Source organism: Ahaetulla prasina, chromosome 4, assembly GCF_028640845.1.
Source record: "Ahaetulla prasina isolate Xishuangbanna chromosome 4, ASM2864084v1, whole genome shotgun sequence".
NCBI lineage: Eukaryota > Metazoa > Chordata > Lepidosauria > Squamata > Colubridae > Ahaetulla > Ahaetulla prasina.
In genome coordinates, this window is record NC_080542.1 from 149492033 (window position 1) to 149515875 (window position 23843).

The following is a 23843-nucleotide window of genomic DNA, read 5'->3' on the forward strand; positions in this document are numbered from 1 at the left end:
TAGGGCAGACCTATCAATCTGGCAATGCGTCATCCGCAGGCCACGCCCACCCGGCCTCCGCGCAGGAAAAAAATGTCGCGAGACATCGCCAGATAGGATCCAGGGAGTGATGCGCGCACAGCGAAAAGCGAATTAAGGAAGTACGGTGGCGCGTCATTTCCGCTTCTTTTATCCGGGTCCTTTTCTTTTTTTAAAAGAGCCTCGCCTCCTTCGGCCCGAAGAGAGAGAGAGCGCGCAGGCGCGGGGGGAGTGCGCGCATGTGACGTCACCGCGTGAGGTCGGCGTCTCGGCCCGATGATGCGTCGCTGACGCGCGACGCGTCCGCCACGGGGCCCGGACCGTCGCCCTTGTTGCTATGGCGACCCCGCTCGCCGGGTCAAGGGGTCACGGCGCGGCCTGGTGAGCGGGGGGGGCTGGGTCTCGGGGAGAGGGGGTGCGGGGGGGGTGTCCCACGTGGCAGGAGGGAGGGAAAGCCAGGCCCTGGCGGGCTTCCCTACGACGGTTGGACGGGTGAGGGGCGTCGGGCCTAGCGGGGGAGAGTGGGAGGAGGGAACTATGGGGACCAGGACCCCCGCCTCAAATCCAGCCAAGGAAGGAAGGTTCGCCCCTTCACCAAGCCGAGCTGAAAGGGGAGGTGGCGCAACAGGGCGGGGTGGGTTGGGTTGGGTGTGGGTGGGGAAAGCTTTCCCTCTTGGCTGGATTTGAGGCGGGGGTCCTACTCCCCCTCCCGGCAGTGACGTCTCTGCACCCACCTCGGGGTCTTTCTTCTGGTGCGGAGAGGGAGCATTAGCTATGGGGGGGCTGGGGTGGGTGGACGCGGGAAGGTGGGGGGGGGTTGCCCGGGGAAGTTTGGCGGTGGGTGGGAGGAGAGAGAGAGAGAGACAGAGAGAGGAAATGAGAGTGGAATTAAGGAAGAGAGGAGAGGGGAGGTAGAAAGGGGAATGAAAGAGAAAGAGAAGGGAAGGGAAGAAGAAAAAGAGGATGGAAGAGAAAGAATGAGAAAGAAAAAGAGGAAGGAGAGACAGAATGAGAAAGAAAATGGAAGGGAAGAGAGAATTGAGAAAATGAAAGAAAGAAAGGAGAGAATGAAAGAGAAAGAGGAGTCAGAAAGGATGAGAGATGGAATTAAAGAGAGTGAGAGAATCAGAAAGAGAATTAGAACAAATGAGAAAGATAGAATGAAAGGTAGAATGAGAGAGAGAGAAAGAATGAGAAAGAAAAGATAGAATCAGAGGGAGAGAAGGAGAAAGAATGAGAAAGGGAAAGACAGAATCATAGAATAGCAGAGTTGGAAGGGACCTTGGAGGTCATCTAGCCCAGCCCACAAAGTTAGGCAGAATGAGGGAGGGAGAGAAGAGAGAATGAGAAAGAGAATGAAAGATAGACTGAGTAAATAGGACAATGGGAAAGAGAACTAAAGAGAGGGGGGGGGGAGTGGGTCCCTTCCTTGCTTGGGAAGGGGCGGGACTTGAGTCTTGGTTTGCCTCCTATTCAACCCAGGTTTGAACCCTGAGCTTCAGCAGAATAACAGAAGAGGAGAGTTGGAAGGGACCTCAGAGGTCTTCTAGTCCAGGGGTCTCCAACCTTGGTCCCTTTAAGACTTGTGGACTTCAACTCCCAGAGTTCCTCAGCCAGCTTTGCTCCAAGGTTGTTCTAGTCCATCTCTCTGCTCAAGCAGGAGACCCTAATCCATTTCAGACAAGTGGCTGTCCAGTCTCTTTTTAAAAAAAACCTCCCGTGATAGAGCACCCACAACTTTTGGTGGCAAGCTGTTCCATTGGTTAATTCAATCAATCAGTCAATCAGAATAGAACTGGAAGGAACCTTGAGGTCTTCTAGTCCAACCCCCTGCTCGAGGCAGGAGACCCTCTATCATTTCTATCTGGTCTCTTCTTAAAAAGAGTGGTGCAGTGGTGAAGCACCCAGAACTTCTGGTGGCAAACAGTTCCACTGATTGTCTTCACTGTTAGGAAGTTTCTCCTTAATTCCAGGTTGCTTCTCTCCTCAGTTAATTTCCCATCCGTTGTTTCTTGTCCTCCCTGTGCTTTGGAACATAAGTTGACTTCTCCCCCTGTTCTTTGGGGCAATTCTGGAATATTGCTATCATGTCCCCCACTGGTCCTACTTTAAAAAAAAAAAAAAACTAGACTAGACTTCCTCAATTTCAATGTTGGTCCTGAAAAGAAATTCAATATTTTTCTGATTTATGCAGGGACTTTCTGAAAAGCCAACTGAAATAAATGGATTGAAACAAATAAACAAAAATTATCGTTCCACACTGGGATGGAAAAATTGCTCACCAGTTCCTGGTGAGCCAGGTAAGTTGGACGGCTGTTTTTTTTTATGCCTGCCTCAAGTATTTCCTTTTTTAATTATTTCTGTGGGTGTGTGTAAATTACCTAGGTAAGATGGAAGGAGGAGGATGTTTTTTTGATGCTGGGCTCTCAATTCTCTCTCTCTCTCTCTCTCTCTCTCTCTCTCTCTCTCTCTCTCTTTCTCTCTCTCTCTCTAGTTTATCAATAAGAATACAAACAAATATGTATGTATGTTTGTATATATGTGTGTGTGTGATGTATCAATAAGAAAAATACAAACCGTGTGTATATAATGTTTTTATCAATAAATAAAATACAAAATGTATGTATCTATATATGTGTATGCATATGTGTGTGTGTGTGTGTGTATACAGTCATGGCTGAAATTGTTGGCACCCCAGAAATTTTTCCAGAAAAGTATTTCTCACAGAAAAGTACTGCAGTAACACATGTTTTGCTATACGCATGTTTATTCCCTTTGTGTGTATTGGAACAAAACAAAAAAAGGGAGGAAAAAAAGCAAATTGGACATAATGTCACACAAAACTCCAAAAATGGGCTGGACAAAATTATTGGCACCCTTAACTTAATATTTAGTTGCACACCCTTTGGAAAAAAATAACTGAAATCAGTCACTTCCTATAACCATCAATAAACTTCTTACACCTCTCACCCGGAATTTTGGACCACTCTTCCTTTGCAAACTGCTCCAGGTCTCTCTTATTGGAAGGGCGCCTTTTCCCAACAGCAATTTTAAGATCTCTCCACAGGTATTCAATGGGATTTAGATCTGGACTCATTGCTGGCCACTTCAGAACTCTCCAGCGCTTTGTTGCCATCCATTTCTGGGTGCTTTTTGACTTATGTTTGGGGTCATTGTCCTGCTGGAAGACCCAAGATCTCAGACGCAAACCCAGCTTTCTGGCACTTGGCTTTACAGTGCGACCCAAATCCTTTGGTAATCCTCAGATTTCATGATGCCTTGCACATAGTCAAGGCATCCGGTGCCAGAGGCAGCAAAACAACCCCAAAACATCATTAAACCTCCACCATATTTCACTGTAGGTGCTGTGTTCTGTTCTTTGTAAGCCTCATTCCGTTTTCGGTAAACAGTAGAATAATGTGCTTTACCAAAAAGTTTTATCTTGGTCTCATCTGTCCACAAGATGTTTTCCCAGAAGGATTTGGCTTACTCAAGTACATTTTGGCAAACTGTAGTATTTCTTTTTTATGTCTCTGTGTCAGCAGTGGGGTCCTCCTGGGTATCCTGCCATAGCGTTTCATTTCATTTACATGTCGACGGATAGTTCACACTGACACTGATGCTCCCTGAGCCTGCAGGACAGCTTGAATTTCTTTGGTACTTGTTTGGGGCTGCTTATCCACCATCTGGACTATCCTGCGTTGCAACCTTTCATCAGTTTTTCTCTTACGTCCACGCCCAGGGAGATTAGCTACAGTGCCATGGGTTGCAAACTTCTTGATAATGTTGCGCACTGTGGACAAAGGCAAAGCTAGATCTCTGGAAATAGACTTGTAACCTTGAGATTGTTGATATTTTTCCACAATTTTGGTTCTCAAGTCCTCAGACAGTTCTCTTCTCCTCTTTCTGTTGTCCATGCTTAGTGTGGCACACACAGACACACAATGCAAAGACTAATTGAACTTCTCTCCTTTTTATCTGCTTTCAGGTGTGATTTTTATATTGCCCACACCTGTTACTTGCCCCAGGTGAGTTTAAAGGAGCATCACATGCTTGAAACAATCTTATTTATCCACAATTTTGAAAGGGTGCCAATAATTTTGTCCAGCCCATTTTTGGAGTTTTGAGTGACATTATGTCCAATTTGCTTGTTTTCCTGCCTTTTTTTGTTTTGTTCCAATATACACAAAGGGAATAAACGTGTATAGCAAAACATGTGTTAATGCAAGGGTATAGGTATGTAAGTCTTGGCATATTCGGGTCTTTTCCAGTGTAAGGTTGAAAATGTCTTGGCGATGTTTCGATGAGGTCTCACTCATCATCTTCAGGCTGGTGCTTTCAGCTTCATGCTTGTGCGAGCAAAGCAAAGCTTGTGCGTTTTGCTCGCACAAGCACGAAGCTGAAAGCACCAGCCTGAAGATGATGAGTGAGACCTCATCGAAACATCGCCAAGATACTTTCAACCTTACACGGGAAAAGACCCAAATATGCCAAACCTACACACATACACACACACACACACACACACACACACACACACATGCAAATACATGTTTTATCAATAAGAATAAAATACAAAACAAGTTTGTGTGTGTATATTTATAATATATAAATCGTGTTTTTCCGAAAATGAGATCAGGTTTTTTGCTCCAAAAGACACATTAGGGCTTATTTTCTGGTTAGTTCTTATTTTTTGGGAAATACGGTTCTAAATGTATCCAACGGGCTGACAATCTTAACTGGGGCTTATTTTGGGGGTAGGGCTTATATTAATTCAAAATTCAATTCAATTCAAATCTTTGTTAGTGCACAACATATGTGCAAAGAGATTGGTTGAGCTCCCTCAGTGCACACACACCCCAACACAATACAACTCACAGTGAAGACAGAAAATCCCTAACCCAATAAATCATATTAACAAAACAAGTCCTATTGCACCAGTGTAAACATGTTACACATTGTGCCGGCCCTGCAGTCCATCATACTACGTAGTTATGATGTTATTTCTCATTCAGGACTCTGACAGCCCACAGATAAAAACTGTTCTTTAGCCTGTTTGTGCGGCTGGCTATACTTCTATATATCTATATCTTCTCGATAGTAGGAGGGTAAAGAAGTGATGACCAGGGTGAGAGTCATCCCTGAGAATTTTCCTCAGTCTTCTGAGGCAGTGAGCCCTGATATTACCAGCATCTTAAAAAATCATGCTAGGATTTATTTTCCAGTTGGGTCCTATTTTCGGGGAAATAGGGTATTATTTATTATATAAAATTATATAATATATAAGAATTTTATTCTTATTGATAAATCTATATAAGTGAAAATCACTTACGCCACTAAATCTCCGGAACTGTAAAACCACTCATGCATTAATCACGACATCTCCACAACTGTAAAGCCCACAAACTTGAAATTTGCCACATATGTTCCTCTTGGCTTCTAGGTGCTCACTAAGAAAGGATTTTTCGAAATGACCATCAGAGCATTAGTATTTCCTACATTATGATTAACACACTCTGATGCTAAGAAGTTCTACTTCTCCTCCTCACCTCAAAAGAAATCTGTTCCAAATGCAAAACACAAGCAGAGGAGAGGAGTTTCACTTTCAGTTTTACTTTGATAGCAGCAAGCAGCTTTACTACAGAACAGTTGAGCTAAGCCACCCCAGCCTCTTTCTTGTCTCCTTGCTCACACAGCAAATACTGTTTGAGTTTCCAAACACCCCTCAACTCTTTCACACACTGACAGGATGCTAGTCAGATGACTACCGATGGATGCTGCTGGCTGGGACATTCTACTGCCCCTCCCCCTCTGTTCCAACTGCCAGTTGCATTATATTAACACACTGATGCTACGGAGTTACACATTCTACATTACATTTCAGGCTGCAAGTGTCGGGTTTATCAAACCCGAGCACATAGTTTCATATCGAAGCATGGGCGTCCAGCCAGCCAGCTAGCTAGACTTTATCAATAAGAATAAAATACAAAACAATGTGTGTGTATTTCTGTGTGTCTGTGCGTTTGTGTGTATGTATAAATAAATTAAGTGTTTTATCAATAGGAATAAAATACAAAATAGAAACACCAAACAGAAAAAAAACCCATACATCCAACGGTAGCAACAGCAAAGAAAAAAGCAAAAATTGTTTGTATTTAAAAGGAGAAAAAGAGAAAAAATGTGAGCCCAACGTCCAACATTAAGCATTTAAAAAAAATCCGCTTTTCTTTTTCTGAAAAGAAAAATAATAATAATAAAAAAATCAGTTCTCCTCTATTTAACAGAAGGGGGTCTGTATAAATATTAAAAGTCTATTAAAGAAAGAATGAACTTAGAAGCTTTCTTATTTAAACAGAAAACTATGTAACTGTTCAGATGAGGAGGTCTTAATTAATTCAGCTGGTCCTCACCTTACGACAGTTCACATAGTGACCGTACAACGCCACTAGAAAAAGGGACTTAGTATTTTTGTACATTTACGAGTGTGGCAGCATGCCTGTGGTCAGACGCTTGAAAACTGACACACATTTATGATGGTCGCAACACGATCGCTCATGCAATCCCTTTTTGCGACCTTCGGACCTGCAAAGTCAGAGTGAAGCTGGATTCATTGAAGAACCGCAGTGAGAACAGTCGTTAAACGGGGGGGGGGTAACAAATCACTTAACAAATGTCTCACTTAGCAACATCCGTTTTGGAATTGTTGCTCGTAAGTTAAGAACTGCCTGTAATGGGATCAACCCAACATCATACATACGTACATGCATTCATTCATACATGTACATATACATATAGATGTAGGACTTTGGTTATTCGGGTTTTCTCCCGTGTAAAATTGGAAGTGTCTTGGCGACGTTTCGACGAAGTCTCATTCGTCATCTTCAGGCTTCAGCTTCGTGCTTCTGAGAGCAATTGCTTCTGGGAGCAATCTGCTGCATGTATGGATTGGAGGGGTCCATACATGCAGCAGACTGACATCCACTATGAAGATGTAGCACAACCACAAACACGAAGCCAAGCAACAGCAATGCAGCTCACCAGCTCAAATCCCCCTGTAACTCAGACTAATCTGATCACAACCAAGCCCCCACCCAAACAGACAGACCCCCAGCCAATCAGAGCACAAAAAACCCCCATCCAATCAGAGCACAGCCAAGCTCCCACCCAATCAGTTCAAACCCCCACTAGCAGTTAAAAAGGAAGAAACAGCTGCAATCACACATTGCTCCCAGAAGCACGAAGCTAAATCCTGAAGATGACGAATGAGACTTCGTCAAAACGTCGCCAAGTCACTTCCAATTTTACGTGGGAGAAAACCCGAATACAAACACCCGCGAAAACCTCAGAAAACAAATATAATATACATATACATCTATCACACACATATATATAAATATATAAATTATACATATATATATAAGTATATGTGTGAACACACACACATGTATAACTATATATTTATAATTTGTTTATAATATACATTTATAATATATATACATACAAATTTTTATATGTTCTATCTGTTATCTATCAACCCTATTATCTAACTAATCGATTTGTCATCTAATATATCTGTCTATATCCTGTATTTATATTATCTATCTATCTATCTATCTATCTATCTATCTATCTATCTATCTATCTATCTATCTATCTATCTATCTATCTATCTATCTATCTCTCCTATACATCTATCTTCTCTCTATGTATCTTATCTATTGTCTGTCTCTGTCTCTCTATTTCTATCTATCATATCTCTGTCTTTTGGCTGTCTTTCTCCCAGCTGGAATATCAGTGTTATACAGGCAGTCCTCGACTTACGATCACAACAGCACCCAATTTCTGTCATTAAGTGAGACCTTGGTGATATGAGTTTTGCCTTATTGGATGACGTTTCTTGCCACGGTTGTTAAGTGAATCCTGCAGGACTTAGGTGAGTTGTGCTTTGGTTCACAACTGTGATATAGGCAGTCCTCAACTTATCACCACAACGGAGCCTACCTAACATGCTGTTAATTGAGACCTTGATTTAGTGAGTTTCATCCCATGCAACGGTCTTTTTTGCCATGGTGGTTAAGCGAATCCTACAATTGCTAAGTGAGTCCCACAGTTGTGAAGGGAACCCGGCTGCCCCAGGGACTGTCAGAGGGTCGCAAAAGGGGATCCCGTGACACCCCCCCCCACTCTCTCAGGGCACTGTGACCGTCGTAAACTAGAAGCCGATGCCGAACATCAAGTTTGGATCACGTGACCATGGGGATGTTGCATTGGTCACGTTCTTCAGTCTTGTCATAACTGGGAACAGTCCCTAAACAAACGGTCATAAGGCAAGGACTATCCGTTGAAGATAGATTAAAAATTTGTTACACATCAAATTCTCTGGTTGTCTGAGAACTAAGGAACATCTTGAAATCTTTTGATTGATTGGTTTTAGATAGATAGATAGATAGATAGATTATAGATTATAGATATATTCGTAGGTTTTCACGGGTATAGGTATATAGGTCTTGGCACATTCGGGTCTTTTCCTGTGTAAGATTGAGAGTATCTTGGCGATGTTTCGACAAGGTCTCGCTCGTCATCTTCAGGCTGGTGCTTACGGCTTCATGCTTGTGTGAGCAAAGCGTGGTCGGAGGTGCCGTCTCTATAAATACTGGTGGGGAGGTGGGGAGTGTTGGCCAACGCATATATACGTGATAGAGATAGATAAATAGGTAGGTAGGTAGGTAGGTAGGTACATAGATAGGTGATAGATTGCTTGCTTGCTTGCTTGCTTGATTTTCCTGATATGGGGTCTCCTGCTTGAGCTAGGGGTGCGACTAAATGACCTCCAAGGTCCCTTCCAACTTCATCCTTCTGTGATTCTGTAAAGGTTGCCTGCTCCAGCACAGGGTTGGACTAGATGACCTCCTAGGTCCCTTCGAACTCTGTGATTCAGTGTCCCAAGATGGGTTTTATAGTTCCTAGCTCCCAAATGGTTTGAGCAGAGGCATGTAAGTGTGTGTGCTCTTTTTCCCCCAGCAGGTAACGCTTGAGCTGGTCTTCCTCTTCCTCCTCCTGCTCTTCCTCCCCAAGGAGCTCAGAAAACTTCCACCATCTCTGGATGTTGTGATGGAGAACTACGAGCTGGTGACTTCTCTCGGTAAGAGCTGTCCTGATGGCGCTTGCTAGTTTGGTAATGAACGTCTGCCAGGATACCCAGCTCAGAGAGCACCCAGGACCCCACAGCCCTTTATCCTCCCCCTCCTCTTCCTCCTCCTCCACAAACCCCACTCCTTTCTTGCACTGATGATGTTACTTAGTTTGGTAATGAAATGTCTGTCAAGAAACCACCCAGATCAGAGAGCACCAAGGACCCCACAATCTTTCCTCCTTCTCTCCCCTCCCTCCCTCTCTTCTTGCCCTGATGGTGTTAACCTAGTTTGGCAATAAAGCATCTGAAACAAAACCACCAAGTTCAGAGAGCACCAAGTATCCCACAGTCCTTCCTCCTCCTCCTCCTCGGGTGAGGCAGCTAGTTAATGAAGCACACCCCCCCCTCCTGAGCCCCAGGAAAGAGGGGTTTTCCTTTGGCCAGCTGCTAGGGAGGAAGGGCTGGTTCGTCTTGGCCAGCTGTGACCCGCCACCTCAAATCTTTTCCAGGCTATCCAGTTCTCAAACCCGATCTCCTGTCTCGAATCGAACGGGTCGGAGAGCCGTGCGTGGGCGACCAGCTGGATTCCACCCGTGGGATTCCCACCGATCCATGTCCAGGTACGTCCACAGGCTGATCCCGTGTACACACACACAAAGACACATCCGTGCTAGTCAGGATTCGGATGGCCACACCTATTTTTCATTTCCTCAGGTCTCGTTTCCCGACTGTGTGTAGGGCTTTGGACAATGCGGGCTCCCTTGGCTGAGAAATGCAGATGAGTGTTGTGTCTCAGAGTTGGAAATGAGTGAACGGGGTGCCTGTTGCTTGCACGAGAGCTGTGCCCATATATGCCGTTGCCTGGTGCTCGCGCATCCCGATTCCAAATAGGCCAGGGCCGTTAGTATACTGTGGTCCGGGGGTTGGGGGCCCCTGCTCTGTTTCATTTCATTTAATTTCTTTTGTATCTCCCCCTCCCTCTTTTTGTCTGCTCTGGAACAGCTGCTGGACGGAGCAAAGCTATCAAGGAAGAAGAGGGCGGACAGAAGGGCTTTGTGGCCAGCTTGGAACGCTACCAGCTCTTTCCTGAGAGTTCCCGGGCGGGTCTGTTCCTGGCCCCGAACCCCGGGCAGCTGAGACCCCAACCCCGGGTCAAGAAGGAGGAAACGGCTTCCTGCGAGCCCAACCTGGGTGGCCCCGGACGTCCCTCCCAAGGCCTGGGTTCGGGCCCCTTCACTTGCGTGGTGTGCGGCAAGTGCTTCCGGCAGAAGCAGGGCCTGATCACTCACGGGCGCATCCACACCGGTGAGAAGCCCTATCCATGCCTGGAGTGCGGCAAGCGCTTCCGCCAACGCCCCAACCTGCTGACCCACCAGAGGGTCCACACCGGAGAGCGGCCATTCCCCTGTCTACGCTGCGGCAAACGCTTCAGCCAAAAGGCCAACCTGGCGGCCCACCAGCGTACCCACGCCGTGCAAGAGGGGCTGATCGCGCCCGAACCGAAAGTGCCGGTGCCGCGTGGCAGCCGCTCAACGGAGAAACCCTTTCCTTGCAGCGTCTGTGGGAAGAGCTTCAGCCAGCGGCCCAACCTCATCACCCACCAGCGCATCCACACTGGCGAGAAGCCCTTCCCCTGCACCGAGTGTGGGAAGCGCTTCAACCAGCGGGCCAATCTCATCACCCACCGACGTATCCACTCGGGAGAACGCCCCTTCCCTTGCGCCACCTGCGGGCGGCGTTTTAGCCAGAAGGGCAACCTGGCGGCCCACCAGCGCACGCACTCGCAGCAGCGGCCCCACGCCTGCTCCTGCTGCCCCAAACGCTTCAAGGGGGAGTCGGCTCTACGCGCTCACCAGCGTACCCATCGGCAGGTGCTGGGTGCCGATCCACTGACTAGCACCCTCCTGACCGCGCCTGTGCTACAACAAGCCCTCCCAGGGGACCCCGCTTCAGCTGCGCAGCGAGCCACTCCGGCTCCCCGTCCAGATATGCCTGGAGACCCTTCCCCTGGTGTCCACCGACCAGCCCCCTCCAGCCAGCACGGGGCCCCTCACGGGCAGAGTCTTCCTGCGGACCCGCCCCCAGGTCAACACACGGCCGGCCCCTCGGCGCACCTCCAAGGAGTGGCCCCCGGCTCGGAGCAGGGCCCAAAGCTGAGCGCTCCGCCCACCATTCTGGATCCCCATGTGGAAATGCTCCATTGCCAACGCCGGCTGGGCTTACCATTGCTCCCCAGCTCCAGCGCCCATTCGGTTGTGCCCATGGGACAACCACCCCCCATCACCTCCAAGCCCAAGGGGTTGTCGGCTGCCCCCCGGCCCACCACCACCGTGGAAGCCCCGAGTGAGATGCTTCACTGCCTCTGCCACGCCGGCAGGGCCTCCTTGGTCATTCCACACCCCCCACATCTGGGGCAGCTCCAGCCCGGCAACAGGGACACCCCTGGCCGCGCCTGGCTGGGCCTCCCCTGCCCAACACGCACCCTTCAGCTCCAGCAGGGTGGCCAGACGCATCCAGCTGCCCCTAATCCCAGACTTTGTTCGATTCCCGATTCTTTGCGGTAACTTGTCTGCGCGGGGCGAGCACAGATCGGCCGGGGCTGGACTCCCCTCGGATCTCCTCTGGCAGCGCCCTGTGTTGCAGACTGTGGGGTTTATGCATGTATCCTGAATCGAGAAGCCCCCGACTGCCCCCTCCTATTTTAGGGACACACACAGACCCTCCTTGGATCCAACCCTCCTGGCCGAGACTCTTTCTGTTTCAAGAGGCAATCCATCCTTCCAGCAAGGGCGCTCTCCTTCCCCCAAAAGTGTCATATGGCAGGAGGACCAAAACCGTCCCCACCTTGTCTTGCCGCTGAGCCCCAGCCCCCAATCTCCCTGGACGTCTCTCATCTACTTCCGAACAACGGAAAGAAAGACCCAGGACTTGGCAGGAGTCCAAACAGGAAGTGAAGGTGGAAGAGCGCCACCCCTCTTGGAAACTTGACTGAAGGCGGCCCTCTTCGATGAACCTTGGTGCGGGGGGTGTGTGGCGTGTGTGTGTCTCTGGTACCAGGACGTGGCTCTTGCAGCACCCCTAAGATGGTGGGTCTGCTCTGTTATCATGGCTTTGCCAAGCTGCCTTGGAGACTCCAGAGATCCTGTTCCCCCTCTTGCTTTCCTACGGAAGGAAAAATGGAAATAACTCATTCCAGAGATATACCGTTGGCATCACGCTGGCACCGCCGCGCGAACCGGATGGCCGAACTCTTGCCGGCGAGGGACTGCCAGCTTTGTGCCAAACTGAACAGGCCGGTGGTCATGCTCCCCATATGTCCATCGGGGTGATGCAGAACTTAGACTTTTTGGGGGGTGGGGATGGATTTGGCCCCTCCCAGGGGAAAAAAGACATTGGGGAGAGGCCCTGCCTGGCACTCAACTCAAAGAGTTAATGAGTAACCAGGTCAGGAAAACCACATTTTCCCCCCAGCAACATGGGGCTGTCTTGGGGGTGGGACAAGGCAGAAGGAAACAGCCCCCCCCACCCGCTACTAACAGCTGGACTAGAAAGGTCTGACTCTTGCAGGGAGCCAACACCAAAGAGGTTGGACTGTGGTGGGGCTGAAAGACGGGTGGGCTCCTCGCAGAAGGAGTGGGGCCAGAATGAACAAGAAGCACTTTAGAATGACCCGTTGCCCCTGGATTTGCCCCCTTCCCCATGTGGTGCCCACGAGGCTGGGTCCTAGCCCTGGCATGGGGCTGCTGGAAAGGAGAAAGCTGAATTTTTGTGGGGTGTGTGTGTGTGTCTGTGCCTTAAGCTGGGAAGCCTTCCTGGAAAGAAGAGTGGGGTCTCCTTTTGCACGGGAGAGTCCCAAGACGGTGAAAACAAACATTTGGAGCCTGCCAAGGGTCCAGGCTTAGTATGGGGAGAAAGGAGGAATTGTGACAGCCTCCCCTCCTCCCGCTGCCTGCAAGAGATGAGAAGCGTGGGGTAATAGGAAGATTTGGCCCCCTCCCCTATCCCAGCTTCTCTGAGTATCCAGTGCTCAATGAGCTAGGCTGATTTTGGGGCCCAAAATGGCACAGATTTTACCTGGCGGAGGTGTTGATGATGATAGATGCAGTTGACCTTGCGAATAATGCGAGGAGGGAGAACCCGAGGTTCGTGCGCAGATCTGTGCATGGGCACACACAGTGGCAGCTTCATGCATGGGTGTATGGAGGGTGGGCTCGTCAGGAACTTTGATTGGCACAAGGGGGCCGCTTGCAGTCTGCAGCCCAGGTGATGGAAGGTGCCTCCCACCGGCAGTTTCCTCCAAAACTGGAGGAATGAGTGTCCTTCCTCTGTGGCTCTTTCCCGGTGTGCTCTGAAGGGTGCATTCTTCTAAATAAGTCCTTGCTTAGCGGTGCACCCCAAAATAAAACTGCCCAGAAGTTTGGGGGAGGGAAATGTGGGGTTTTTTTTAAGCTGGCAAAATGCAGTCAGGACAGTCTGGAGGTGTGTTGAGGGTTTGGCCCATTGCGAAGGAACAGACAGACTCAACCCCTTCCCCCTCAAAAAAGAAACATAATTGTGGTCCAGGATTTGTTGAAGGTCAAGTAAGCTGGAGTGGGGCAACTTGTTCCCCATCTTACCCGACCAGTTTTGGGCAGAACTGTCCTGCCATGCACGGTGTGGTGATAGTTTTGCCAGCACGGGCAGCCCCTGAAGCCAAGAGAAGCTGTAATCAAGCCCCTACATGACCACAGGCCTTTTTCCCACAACCAGAGCCGTGGGGCAGGATCTCGAGAGACCCAGAAGCCCCTCCATCTGGGACTCATGCCCAAAGAGCCATCACTTGTGTTTGTTGAGTTGACGCGCTTGGAACACTGTTCCGACGTGTGGTTGGGCCTTTGCCTGTTGGCCGGACCTGAGATGGCCAGAAGGGGGGCAGCCCTGCCCTGCCAGCTGCTGGACAGCCTCCAAATTCTGATTTAAAGTTTTTCTTTTCTTGGTGTTGAAGGCGAGCAACGAAGTTGGGGAACGGTTGAACTCCGTAGCTGGCCTGGAAGTTGCCACTAGGGCAGGGGTACCCAATCCTGTCTATGTACTGACATTGGTTCGCAGCCTGCCGGGAACCAGTCTGTGCAAGCAAGCGAAGCCCCATCCGCACATGGGTGGGATATAGGCAGTGCGCAAAACCACATTCCTTCTGTCCGAGGAAAAACCACCTGACGTGGAACCAGTCCGCCATGAACAAATCTTGGTGGCTGTTGCGCTAGAGAGAACCAGCTGCCTGCTCTCCTTTATTTCTCGGGGTGCCGGGAAGCCAGGTGCAGGAAGCCCTCCTGCTTTGGCCAGGTGAGATACGGCTTTGTAGCCCTTTGTTGTCGTTTTCGGCTGAGTGTGGTTGTGTACGGGCAGCAACGGCAGGATTGTATGATGTTCCTTGCCAAGGCAGACACAGTTCTCCCTCCCGAAGTCTTTTCGGTAACGTTCCTCCTTCCAGGGTGCCAAGGCAGGTTGAAAAGATGAAACATCTACCTGAATTTTTGGTTGCTGGGTGTGTGTGTGTGTGGGAAGACCCTGCAATTTTTGTTTGGATCGAATGCGGCCTCTCTGAGAAGATGCTGCGGGTAACATTGGTGGCAAGGTCCAGCAATCTTTGCGGGGTCTCCTGGAAATTTGGTTGCTTAGCCCCCAGTATATGGGTGAGAGGGTGGGTGAGATGGGAGAGATGTTTGAAGGGGGGATCCTGGGTTCCCCCAGCCCTTTTCCTCCCTGTGTTGCCGATTTGCACCTTTGTGGAGCAGCTCCCAGCCACGGAAACCTTAACCATGGCCAGTTAATATAACCATGGCCTTGCCCCCCCAAAAAAGTGGGTTCAGAGGGACTTGGTGGCTCAGGTCGACGGGCTTCAGCAGGATGTGTAACAAAGCTGCATTTGGAATGAGGGCACCGCGAGTAATGCTTTTCCCATCCTAAAAGAGCGAGGTTGCTCTTCAGAGACAACCCACCTTCTAGATAGTGGGACCCCTCAATCCTTCGGAGTGGGACGAGGCGGGAAGGATTGGGGAGAGGTTAGCCTGGTAGGAAGAAATCTCCCAGCTCTGCTTCTGGGATCAGACCTGTTTTGGATGAGGAACTGAAGGACATTTTTGCTGGATCCGGCCTCCAGAGCAGCCAGTCAGTTGCTTGTGCCCCGAGCATGCAGGGGTTGCCATTTCTGTTTGTGCCCCAGCCCTCCCCCTTTTCCTCCCTGTATTTGGGGGGGCGGTGTTCTCTGTGCATGGCGGTTATTCCCTCCAACCCTGTCGCCTTCAGAGAAATGCACAATGCCCATTGCTGCCGACATCGTTCATGCCGGACCTCCTCGGCACATCAAGATTGCTTGGAGCTCAGGATCCGGTGCAAGAATTGGGGGAGGGGGGTCTTCCTTCTGCCCCCACTCCCCCCTCTCCCCCCCCCCGTAACTTCAGTCTGAAAATGACTTTTTTTTTTTTGCCGAGTGGGTCTGGGCCTCCCGCAAATGGAAGTAGAGCCGCTGATGGAAGAAGATGGCGGTCAGGCCCAAAGCTGGACACAAGAGACTGCTATCCCCACCCCCACCCCATGCCACATCCTGAAGCCAGGAGATGACCCCCCTCCATCCTTCCCAACCACCCGTGCTTGCATCCCCTTCTGCAAACGGCCTCCAAAAGACACCATGTCAGCCACTTCATCTCCCATTAACTAAGACGGGGCCTGTAGGCCTATTCCAGATGTATTATGATAATAATTATTATGTCTATTATTTTCTGAGCTATGTTTATTTGCAATAAAGGCTTTCTTACAGTTGTGGGGGGGTGTTCTTGCAAGGGAGGGTGGTCGGTGCGAAAAACACAGGACCGCAACAGCAGGAAAAGCTGGATTGTCGGCAGGAAGCTGATTGGATCATCAAATTTTCTGGAAAAAGTGCAGAGAAGAGCAACTAAGGCAATAGAGTCTGAAGACGAAAACATACCACAAATAGCGGCAAGATTTGGATATGTCTCCTTTAATGAAAAGAAGGACTTGACACGATAGAAACATTCCAGTATTTGAGGAGCTGCCCCAAAGAAGAAGGGGGGGGGGTTTCCACTTATTTTCCAAACCGCTGGAAGGCAAGACAAGAAACAATGGATGGAAATTAATGAGAGAAGCAATGTGGAATTAAGGAGAAATTTCCTAATGGTGAGGATGATTAAGCGGTGGAACTTCTCGCCACTGAAAATTGTGGGTGGGCCTGGGTTGTTAAGAAGAGACTAGCAGTCACTTATCTGCAATGGTACTTACAGGGTCTCCTGCTTGAGCAAGAAGTTGGACTAGAAGACCTCCAAGGTCCCTTCCAAATATTCTATTAATTCAGCAGGGTGGGGGCTCCAGCGGGGTCCCTTGGTCTAAGAAAAGCTTCCAGGTCTCCCTAAGGGAGAGGCATTTCTCTCTCCACCCCTCCCCAATTTAGAACTTCATGAAAGCAAGCAGGCTTCTGTTGTCTGGGGAGGGAGGCCCTAGGCATAGACCCATACCATTTCTCACCACCCATCAAGGTTCAGAGTGCAAAATATCCCCCCCCTTGGCTCGTTCCCTATTTATTTATTTATTTATTTATTTTGTCACAACAATATATGCAGGTATCATACAAAAAAATTATATATTATATAAACACATATATGAGAAAATATAGGGAGGTATAAGCATATATATATATATAGGAAGAAGAAGCTAACAAAAAAGTTTGGGAGGAACTTTTTTATTTTTCCCACGGGAAGTCAAGTTGCTAGACCTGCAGAATCTAACCCCCACTCCACGGCGGGAGAGGGGGGAGAGCTCTTGACGTCCATTCGGAAGAGCCAGTGGGGAGGGAGTGTCGTGTCATCCGGCTGCAAGACCCCTTTTGGAAAGAGCGAGGGACCCTCTTTCCCTAAACCCGCTCCTTCGGCCGGGCCGATCCGACGCGGCCAGAGCCGTTTTGCGCGCACGGGCTGAGCTCCATCCTTTTCGGTGGGTGGGTGGGTGGGAGGTACAGACAAGGGAGGTGGATGCCTCGGCCCGCCCCGCGGGACTCCGATCCTTACGCTGCCTTGCAACGGCCGGGGTCTGCAGCAGTGGATGGGGGGAAGGCTACGCTGGGCGCTGGTGAAGGGTGGCGGCTGGTTTCGGAGGCAAAAAGGTGGGTAGGGGGACGTCGGTCTGGATTGGCCCAGCCCTCCTGCTCCGGGAGGGCGTGGAAAAACTACACTTCCCGGCGTGCAGCTGTTTGCTACCTCCTCCTCCTCCTCCTCCTCGGAGTGTAAATCTTGCAAGGCTAACAAAAGAGCAACCGGCTAAGCAAGCAGCAGCATCAGGACCGGCGACCCGGGGTCCGCAATACGGAGGCGCACTCTTCTCCATCCTTGCAAGACGGCCCCGTGGAAGAGTGGGCGCGTGGGTGGGTAGGGGGGTAGATAAGAGCTATGGCCGGAGGGACCCCCGCGCAGGTAGGCCGAGTGGGCCCTGGTCTCTGTCTCTCTCTCTCTTTCAGCCCCCACACTCCCACCACCCGGCGCAACCCCGGCTTTGCACGCCCCAAACCCCCTCCTTCTCCGGTCGTGGGAACGGCGCTGCTGCTGCTTGGTTTGCCCCCTTCCCTTTTTCTGATGGAAGAAAACCCCTCACCCACCCCCAGGAAGGACCCCCGTCCCACCTCCACATTGCTGTCCGCGCGGGGTCGGGATGGCTCGGATCTTAGACCCGGGTTGAGACCCCCTCCCCAGACCCTTCTCTTGCATGCCGCCCCCTCCCCTCTTTGCGCCGGGACTGACGGGGTGGGGAAGGAAAGTTGCTTTGCCCGTCTTGCGGGTGAGTAGTAGGACCCGCGATCCCATCGCTCCCTGTGCCGGCCGGGAACGATGGGAGCGGCGGGGCGGAGCGCAGAAGGATGCTTTTGAGAAGTGGGGGCGGGTGGGGGGCGGGAAGGAAGAACCCACCCCCCCATTTTCCGTCCGGGACTTGCAAAGGGAAGGCTTGCAAGGCAACCGCCCCCCACTCAGTCACCCACCCACGCGCTTCACTTATGGGTCCCCGGACCGACGGGGGGGGGGCGCAGCTGATTTGCAGAAGATGCAAAGGAGACCCCTCTCCCCAGGGTCTCAGCTGGGAAAACATCTGGAAGAGTTTCCGTGTCAAAGTTGCACATTTGAAACCCGAGCACGAAAGGAAGCTGGCGGCGGGGTTCGGCCTTCTGCCTTCCAGGCGGGTCTCGGAGAAGGGGGCCCAGCGAGGTTCCTCCTGCTGGCTTTGGGCTCTCGAAGAGTAACCCCCTCCCCCGTCCTTCCCTTGGTGTGGGGCTCGGGGAAGGAAGGAAGGAAGGAAGGAAAAGACAAGAAAGGATGGAGGAAGGAAAGAAAACAGGAAGGAAGGAGAGAAGGAACAAGGAACAAGGGAAGGAAAGAGAAGGGAGGGAGGGAGGGAGAAAGAGAAACAGAAGAAAAACAAAGAGGGAAGTTTTCTGGGCTCCATGCACTTTTGGGGGAGAGAGTCTCCCTCCGCCTGGCTGGGATGGAACCAGAGTGGGAGCCCCTCCCATCCCGTCCTCACCTGGCCATCCTTCCCGACAGGTGCTGGTGGCCTTCGGGGACGTGGCGATCTGCTTCTCTGCTGAGGAATGGGCAGAGCTGGATGGATGGCAGAAGGACCTCTATTGTGACGTCATGGCCGAGAACTTCCAGCTGGTCTCCTCACTGGGTAAAGCCTGCAGGGTTTCCACCACACCTCTCCCTGGCGTGGGTGGGAGAGTCACGGGCTTGAGTGGGGGGGCCCAAAATGCCTCCTTTGCTATCCTGGTGGTAGAACCTTTGATGCCCGGTGATGCCTACATACAGGCCGAGCTCCGTAGAAGGAGCAGACAAGGAACCGGAGCAGAGTTGGAAGGGACCTTGTCTGACCCCCTTGCAGAATGACAGACTTGGAAAGGACCTTGGAGGTCCTCTAGTCCAACCCCCTTCTTTCCCTTTGCAGAATGCCTACTGGCCATCCCTGAACTGTTGTCCCAACTGGCACGAGGAGAGATTGGGCCAACCGCAGGGCAAGATGGGGAGGGCCAAGGTAAGGGGGAGGGGGTTCCGGGCGGGGCATTGGGATGTTGGGTGGTGACTGTGTACCTGTCTGCCTGGATTGGGTCAATGGTTCCCGGGGTCCCGAGAGGCAAAGAGGGAGCTTGCTAGGGGAGATTCCCTCTTTGGGGGCGGTTTAAAATATTAAATTAAAAATATTAAATATTAAAAATATTATATAATAACAGAGGGAGGGAAGGAAGGAAATAAAAAAGAAAAGAGAAAAGGAGGGAGGGAGGGAGGAAAGAAAAAAGACAGAAAGGAAGGAAGGAAAGAAAAGACAGCGAAAGGAAGGAAAGATACCGAGAAAGAGGCAGACAGATGGAAGAGAACAAGAAAAACGAAAGAATGAAATAGAATAGAATTTTTTTGGCCAAGTGTGATTGGACACATGAGGAATTTGTCTTGGTGCATATGCTCTTGGAGTACATAAAAGAAAAGAGGAGAAAGTAGGGAGAAACAAAGGAAGGAAGGACGGAAGGAAGGAAGGAAGGAAGAAAGAGAAAAGGAGGGAGGGAGGGAGGAAAGAAAAAAGACAGAAAGGAAGGAAGGAAAGAAAAGACAGCAAAAGGAAGGAAAGATACCGAGAAAGAGGCAGACAGATGGAAGAGAACAAGAAAAACGAAAGAATGGAATAGAATAGAATTTTTTTGGCCAAGTGTGATTGGACACATGAGGAATTTGTCTTGGTGCATATGCTCTTGGAGTACATAAAAGAAAAGAGGAGAAAGTAGGGAGAAAGAAGGGAAGGGGAAGGAAAGGAAAGGAAGGAAGAAAAAAGAGAAAGGAAGGAAGAAAATAAAAGGAAATGAGGAAGGAAGGAAAGAAAAGAGGAAGGAAGGTAGGAAAGAAGACAGGAAGGAAAGAAGAAAGGAAGAGATAGAAAGGAAGTAAATAAGGAAAGAGAAAGGGAGGGAGAAAGAAAAAAAGGAAGGAAAAGAAAGACAGAAAGGTAGCAAGAAAGAGAGAGAAAGAATGAAAAGGAAGAAAATAGAAGGAAACAAGATGAAAGAAGGGAAAAGAAAGGAAAAAAAGGAAGGAAGGAATGAAAGAAAGAGAAAGAAAGAAAGAAAGAAAGAGAAAGAAAGAAAGACAGACAATGTGGCAAAGAGAGGGAAAAAATTTCCTAGGCAAGGAGAAATGTCCCCCCTGGCTTTTGTGAGTGAGGGGTTCCCAAAAGTCAACAGGAATAGGACCTCTATTTTGTGGTGCAAACCCATCCTGGAAGCAGCTCCAGAGAGGGGCAGAAGGGGGTGGGAATCTCCAGCCAGGGATGGTATGTGTGGTGCCTATGCCAAAGCCTCCCCAAATGTCCCGGGTTCAAAGCCCCCCACTCCAACCGGGACAATTTGTCTTCGCAGTTGTGATACCGGAGCAGGAGGCAAAAAGCACTGAGGGGTTGCAAGAACCTTCCGAGCAGGCAGAGAAGCCCCACGCCCCCCATCCCTCCACACCGGGAAAGAAGCCCAAAAGTCCGGTTTCGCAGGCTGGAAGAAAGGCGTCCCCTGCAGGCGAAGGAGAGGGCGTACCGGAGCAGAAGCCCAGCCCTCGGAAGAGGGAGAAACCCTACAAGTGCCCCAAATGTCGAAGAAGCTTCTTGGGGCGTGTTGCCTTGGCTGCCCACCGGCGTCTGCACGTCCGTAAGTGGCCACGGGTCATCCCTCAGACAGCTGGACGCTCCCCGCACGCCCCAGAGCTGGCTGGACCCCAGGAGGGTGAGATGGGTACCGGGGCCAGCCCCTTCCCCAGCAGCCAGGGTGAGGGCACACTACCTTTTTGGCCGGAGATGGCTTTGCACCAGCAGGGTCCACCGGCCCCCAGCTTCAACCCCTGGGCTCTTGGATACGGTCCGCAGCCACTGCCCGGCCACCAGGCACCCGGCCTGCCGAGCAACGGGGAGTTTATCTGTGACCAGTGCGGGTGGAGCTTCCACGGCTGGGAAGAGCTGGTCACCCACCAGATGGCGCATATGGCAGCCGAGGGCATCGCAGGCTCCGTGCCTAAGGCAGAGGCGTTGGCGCACCTGGCCACTGACCGGCCATACGCTTGCGCGCAGTGTGGCAAGAGCTTCCGGCACAAGCCCAACCTGCTGGCCCATCGGCAGGTGCACACAGGCGAGCGGCGTTACCAGTGTCAGGAGTGCGGCAAGTCCTTCGGCAGCAAGGCATACCTGGCCTCCCACCAGCACATCCACACCGGTGAGAAGCCGTATGTCTGCACCCAGTGCGGAAAGAGCTTCCGCCACAAGCCCAACCTCATCTCCCACCAGAAAATCCACTCGCGGGAACCCCTCGCTCATGGCAGCCCACACCCTCTCGAGGCCTTCAACGGGGAAGCCTTTGCCAGCCAGCAGCGTCCAGCACCCGAGTCTCTAGGTCTGGATGCCTTCCAGCCCGTCCGCCTCGCTGCCGACATGCTCCTGCCTTGCGCCCGGGGCACCACCCCGCTGCCCCAGCTGGCCGGGATCCTTCCTCCTCCCTCGCCCCAGCCGGCGGTGGATCGTCCCTTCGTCTGCCCGGTGTGCGCCAAGCAATTCCGCTGCAAGCCGTACCTGGTGGCCCACATCCGGATCCATACTGGGGAGAAGCCATACGCCTGCAGCCGCTGTCCCAAGCGCTTCTCCCAAAAGTCGAACCTAGTCTCGCATGAGCGCTTGCATACGGGCGAGAAACCTTACGCCTGCCCGCTCTGTCCGCGCGTCTTCAGCCAAGGTTCCAACATGCGGGCGCATCAGCGCAGCCACAGAAATATGACTGGGGCCGAGGTGGAGGTGGGACTCCGTCCGGGATACCCGGCCCGACAGATTCAGCAACCGAATTAGAGGAGGGAGCGCTCTTTCTGCAGCTGTGCGCCTAGTCTCGGCTTCTCTCCCTCTCTCCCTCCACCCTCTATTCCACATTTTCCTTGGACAAGGGTGCACACGAAATCTACGCAGAAATCCCTCCTGCCTTCAAGGGCTGTCTCTGACACCCTGGAGGCCGGCAGAAGGTGCCTTAGTTTTCTTCTGGGTATGTGTGAGGGACCCCAACCCCTGGCACCGTGCCCTGGGTCTCCGAGAACTGAAGAGGGGCTGGCAAGGAGACAGTGACTGCTTTGTAGGATTTTGCTAGTGTTGGGAGAGACTCGGGGGCCATGTCGTGGCGTGCGGGAAGTATTCAGAATACAGAACGACTGAATTGGAAGGACCTTGGAATGGTCTTCTAAACCAACCCTCTGCCCGAGTAGGAGACCCTATCAGATTCCAGATGAATGGTTGTCATGTTCTTTTCAGGGGTGGAGCAAAATTGGGGTGAACATCCGTAGGTGGAATTGTTCCCCAGAGAGTCCCAGGTAGAGGGACGCACAGTGGGCAGAGATTTGTCTTATCACCTCCCTCATGACATTAACCCTTCTCCAGTCTCCAAGGGCCGTCTCTCGGGGAGGTAAAAGGACCAAGGGAAAAAAAAAGAGTAGAGCAGGTTCCACAAATGATGTCCCCCCCACCCGGGTGAAATCAGTACTGGGCCCTCGGTTTCACCAAGATGTACGGGACACCAACAACAGCAACGGGCAAAACATACGGCTTAAAAAGTGAGCAGGGGATTGTCCTTGTGGGGACGAAGGGGGGGGTCTTCTGGTTTGTCTCCAGGGCCCCGAAGATCCCTGGAGCTTTTGGGTCTTTTGGTGGGAGAGCTGCGTCGTTCCCTGCACGCAAGGAAGGCTGGCTGCGCTGTGCTGCATGCTTGCTCTCGTTATTTCCCTATTTATAGAAAGAGTAGAATTTGAGTTGTTGGAAAGAGGTGAGAAGAGGCCGGATTGCGTGCTTCCAATTCCTGACGTCGGTTGACCACCGTGAGGATAGCGTGTTAGTTCGCGTTTCCACCAACTTCCTACTGTATACTCTTTTAAAAATAACATAAATAAAGAGGTAGATGTTACTTTTGAAAGCCTGGCCTGCGCTTGTTTAGAATTCCTGTTCTGTTCTGTTCTGTTCATTCTGATTCTACTATTATATCCTATTCTAGTCTCTATTCTATTTTTTATTCTATTTAATTTTATTCTATTCTGATTCTCTTCTCATTCCTATTCTATTTTAATGCTATTTAATTCTAATCTACTTTGCTTTTTTTCTACATTCTCATTTATTCGATCCTATTCTAATTCTACTATTCTATTTAATTCTATTCTCATTCTTATTCTAATTCTATTTAATTATTATATTCTCTTTTCTATTCTACTAGCAGAGACTCACTGAATAGCTGTTGCAAGGAAGGAACGTCAGAGGGGGCAAAACCCCCTTCACCCAGCCCTCACTTAGCAACGTTGGCCGCAAGTTGAGGACTACCTGTAAACTAGGATCTCCTGCCGGAGCAAGGAGAGGGGGTCGGACTAGAAGACCTCCGAGGTCTCTTCCATCTCTATTCTGGGTTCGGTACTCGACAGTTTTTTATTTATTTATTTATTTGTTTGTTTTTATTATTTATTTCAAAGCAATTCCTGCTTTCCTTGGTCCCTTTTTCGGCTTCGCGCCGCATCGGCAGCGCGGGGGTTAAAAAGAGAGTAAACTAGGGGGCGGGGCATCTCTGCTGCTTGCGGATTGGCCGGTCTTTTTTCCCAGGGACACTGATGGCGCAAGCGCA

At 50.6% G+C, this 23843-nt stretch overlaps 2 protein-coding genes and 1 long non-coding RNA gene across 5 annotated transcripts; 2 read left to right on the forward strand and 1 right to left on the reverse strand.

The window, feature by feature from the left end:
• The first annotated feature begins 242 nt into the window (after positions 1-242).
• Positions 243-9773, forward strand: LOC131196552 (uncharacterized). The gene is made up of 4 exons (XR_009154763.1): positions 243-399; positions 2213-2318; positions 9040-9160; positions 9661-9773. It is a non-coding gene; the product is annotated as an uncharacterized LOC131196552 (long non-coding RNA).
• A 6168-nt stretch (positions 9774-15941) lies between these two features.
• LOC131198297 (uncharacterized) lies at positions 15942-17524 on the reverse strand. Its single transcript, XM_058182784.1, has 3 exons — positions 17482-17524; positions 16917-17438; positions 15942-16057 (listed from the first exon to the last, which is right to left on the reverse strand). The coding sequence occupies exons 1-3, from the start codon at positions 17522-17524 to the stop codon at positions 15942-15944; spliced, it is 681 nt and encodes a 226-aa protein (XP_058038767.1).
• LOC131196518 (replication initiator 1-like) lies at positions 17248-23123 on the forward strand. Of its 3 annotated transcripts, none has more exons than XM_058179337.1 (4): positions 17248-17303; positions 18730-18856; positions 19130-19216; positions 20586-23123. In XM_058179337.1, the coding sequence occupies exons 2-4, from the start codon at positions 18823-18825 to the stop codon at positions 22043-22045; spliced, it is 1581 nt and encodes a 526-aa protein (XP_058035320.1). In that variant the 5' UTR covers positions 17248-17303; positions 18730-18822; the 3' UTR covers positions 22046-23123. The 3 variants fall into 3 exon arrangements, with proteins under 3 accessions (XP_058035320.1, XP_058035319.1, XP_058035318.1); XM_058179336.1 differs by lacking the exon at positions 17248-17303 and adding an exon at positions 17430-17610; XM_058179335.1 differs by lacking the exon at positions 17248-17303 and having other exon boundaries at positions 17446-18856.
• Positions 23124-23843: the final 720 nt, after the last annotated feature.

Coding starts and splice junctions, on each gene's coding strand:
- LOC131198297 (XM_058182784.1), bottom strand. CDS start 17,524: ATGGAGAAGAGTGCGCCTCCGTATTGCGGACCCCGGGTCGCCG. Junction 17,439..17,481: donor TTGCGGACCCCGGGTCGCCG/GTCCTGATGCTG, acceptor CTCTTTTGTTAG/CCTTGCAAGATTTACACTCC. Junction 16,058..16,916: donor GTGGGGGTTAGATTCTGCAG/GTCTAGCAACTT, acceptor CACTTTTTCCAG/AAAATTTGATGATCCAATCA.
- LOC131196518 (XM_058179335.1), top strand. CDS start 18,502: ATGGAGGAAGGAAAGAAAACAGGAAGGAAGGAGAGAAGGAACAAGGAA. Junction 18,857..19,129: donor CCAGCTGGTCTCCTCACTGG/GTAAAGCCTGCA, acceptor TTCCCTTTGCAG/AATGCCTACTGGCCATCCCT. Junction 19,217..20,585: donor GCAAGATGGGGAGGGCCAAG/GTAAGGGGGAGG, acceptor TTGTCTTCGCAG/TTGTGATACCGGAGCAGGAG.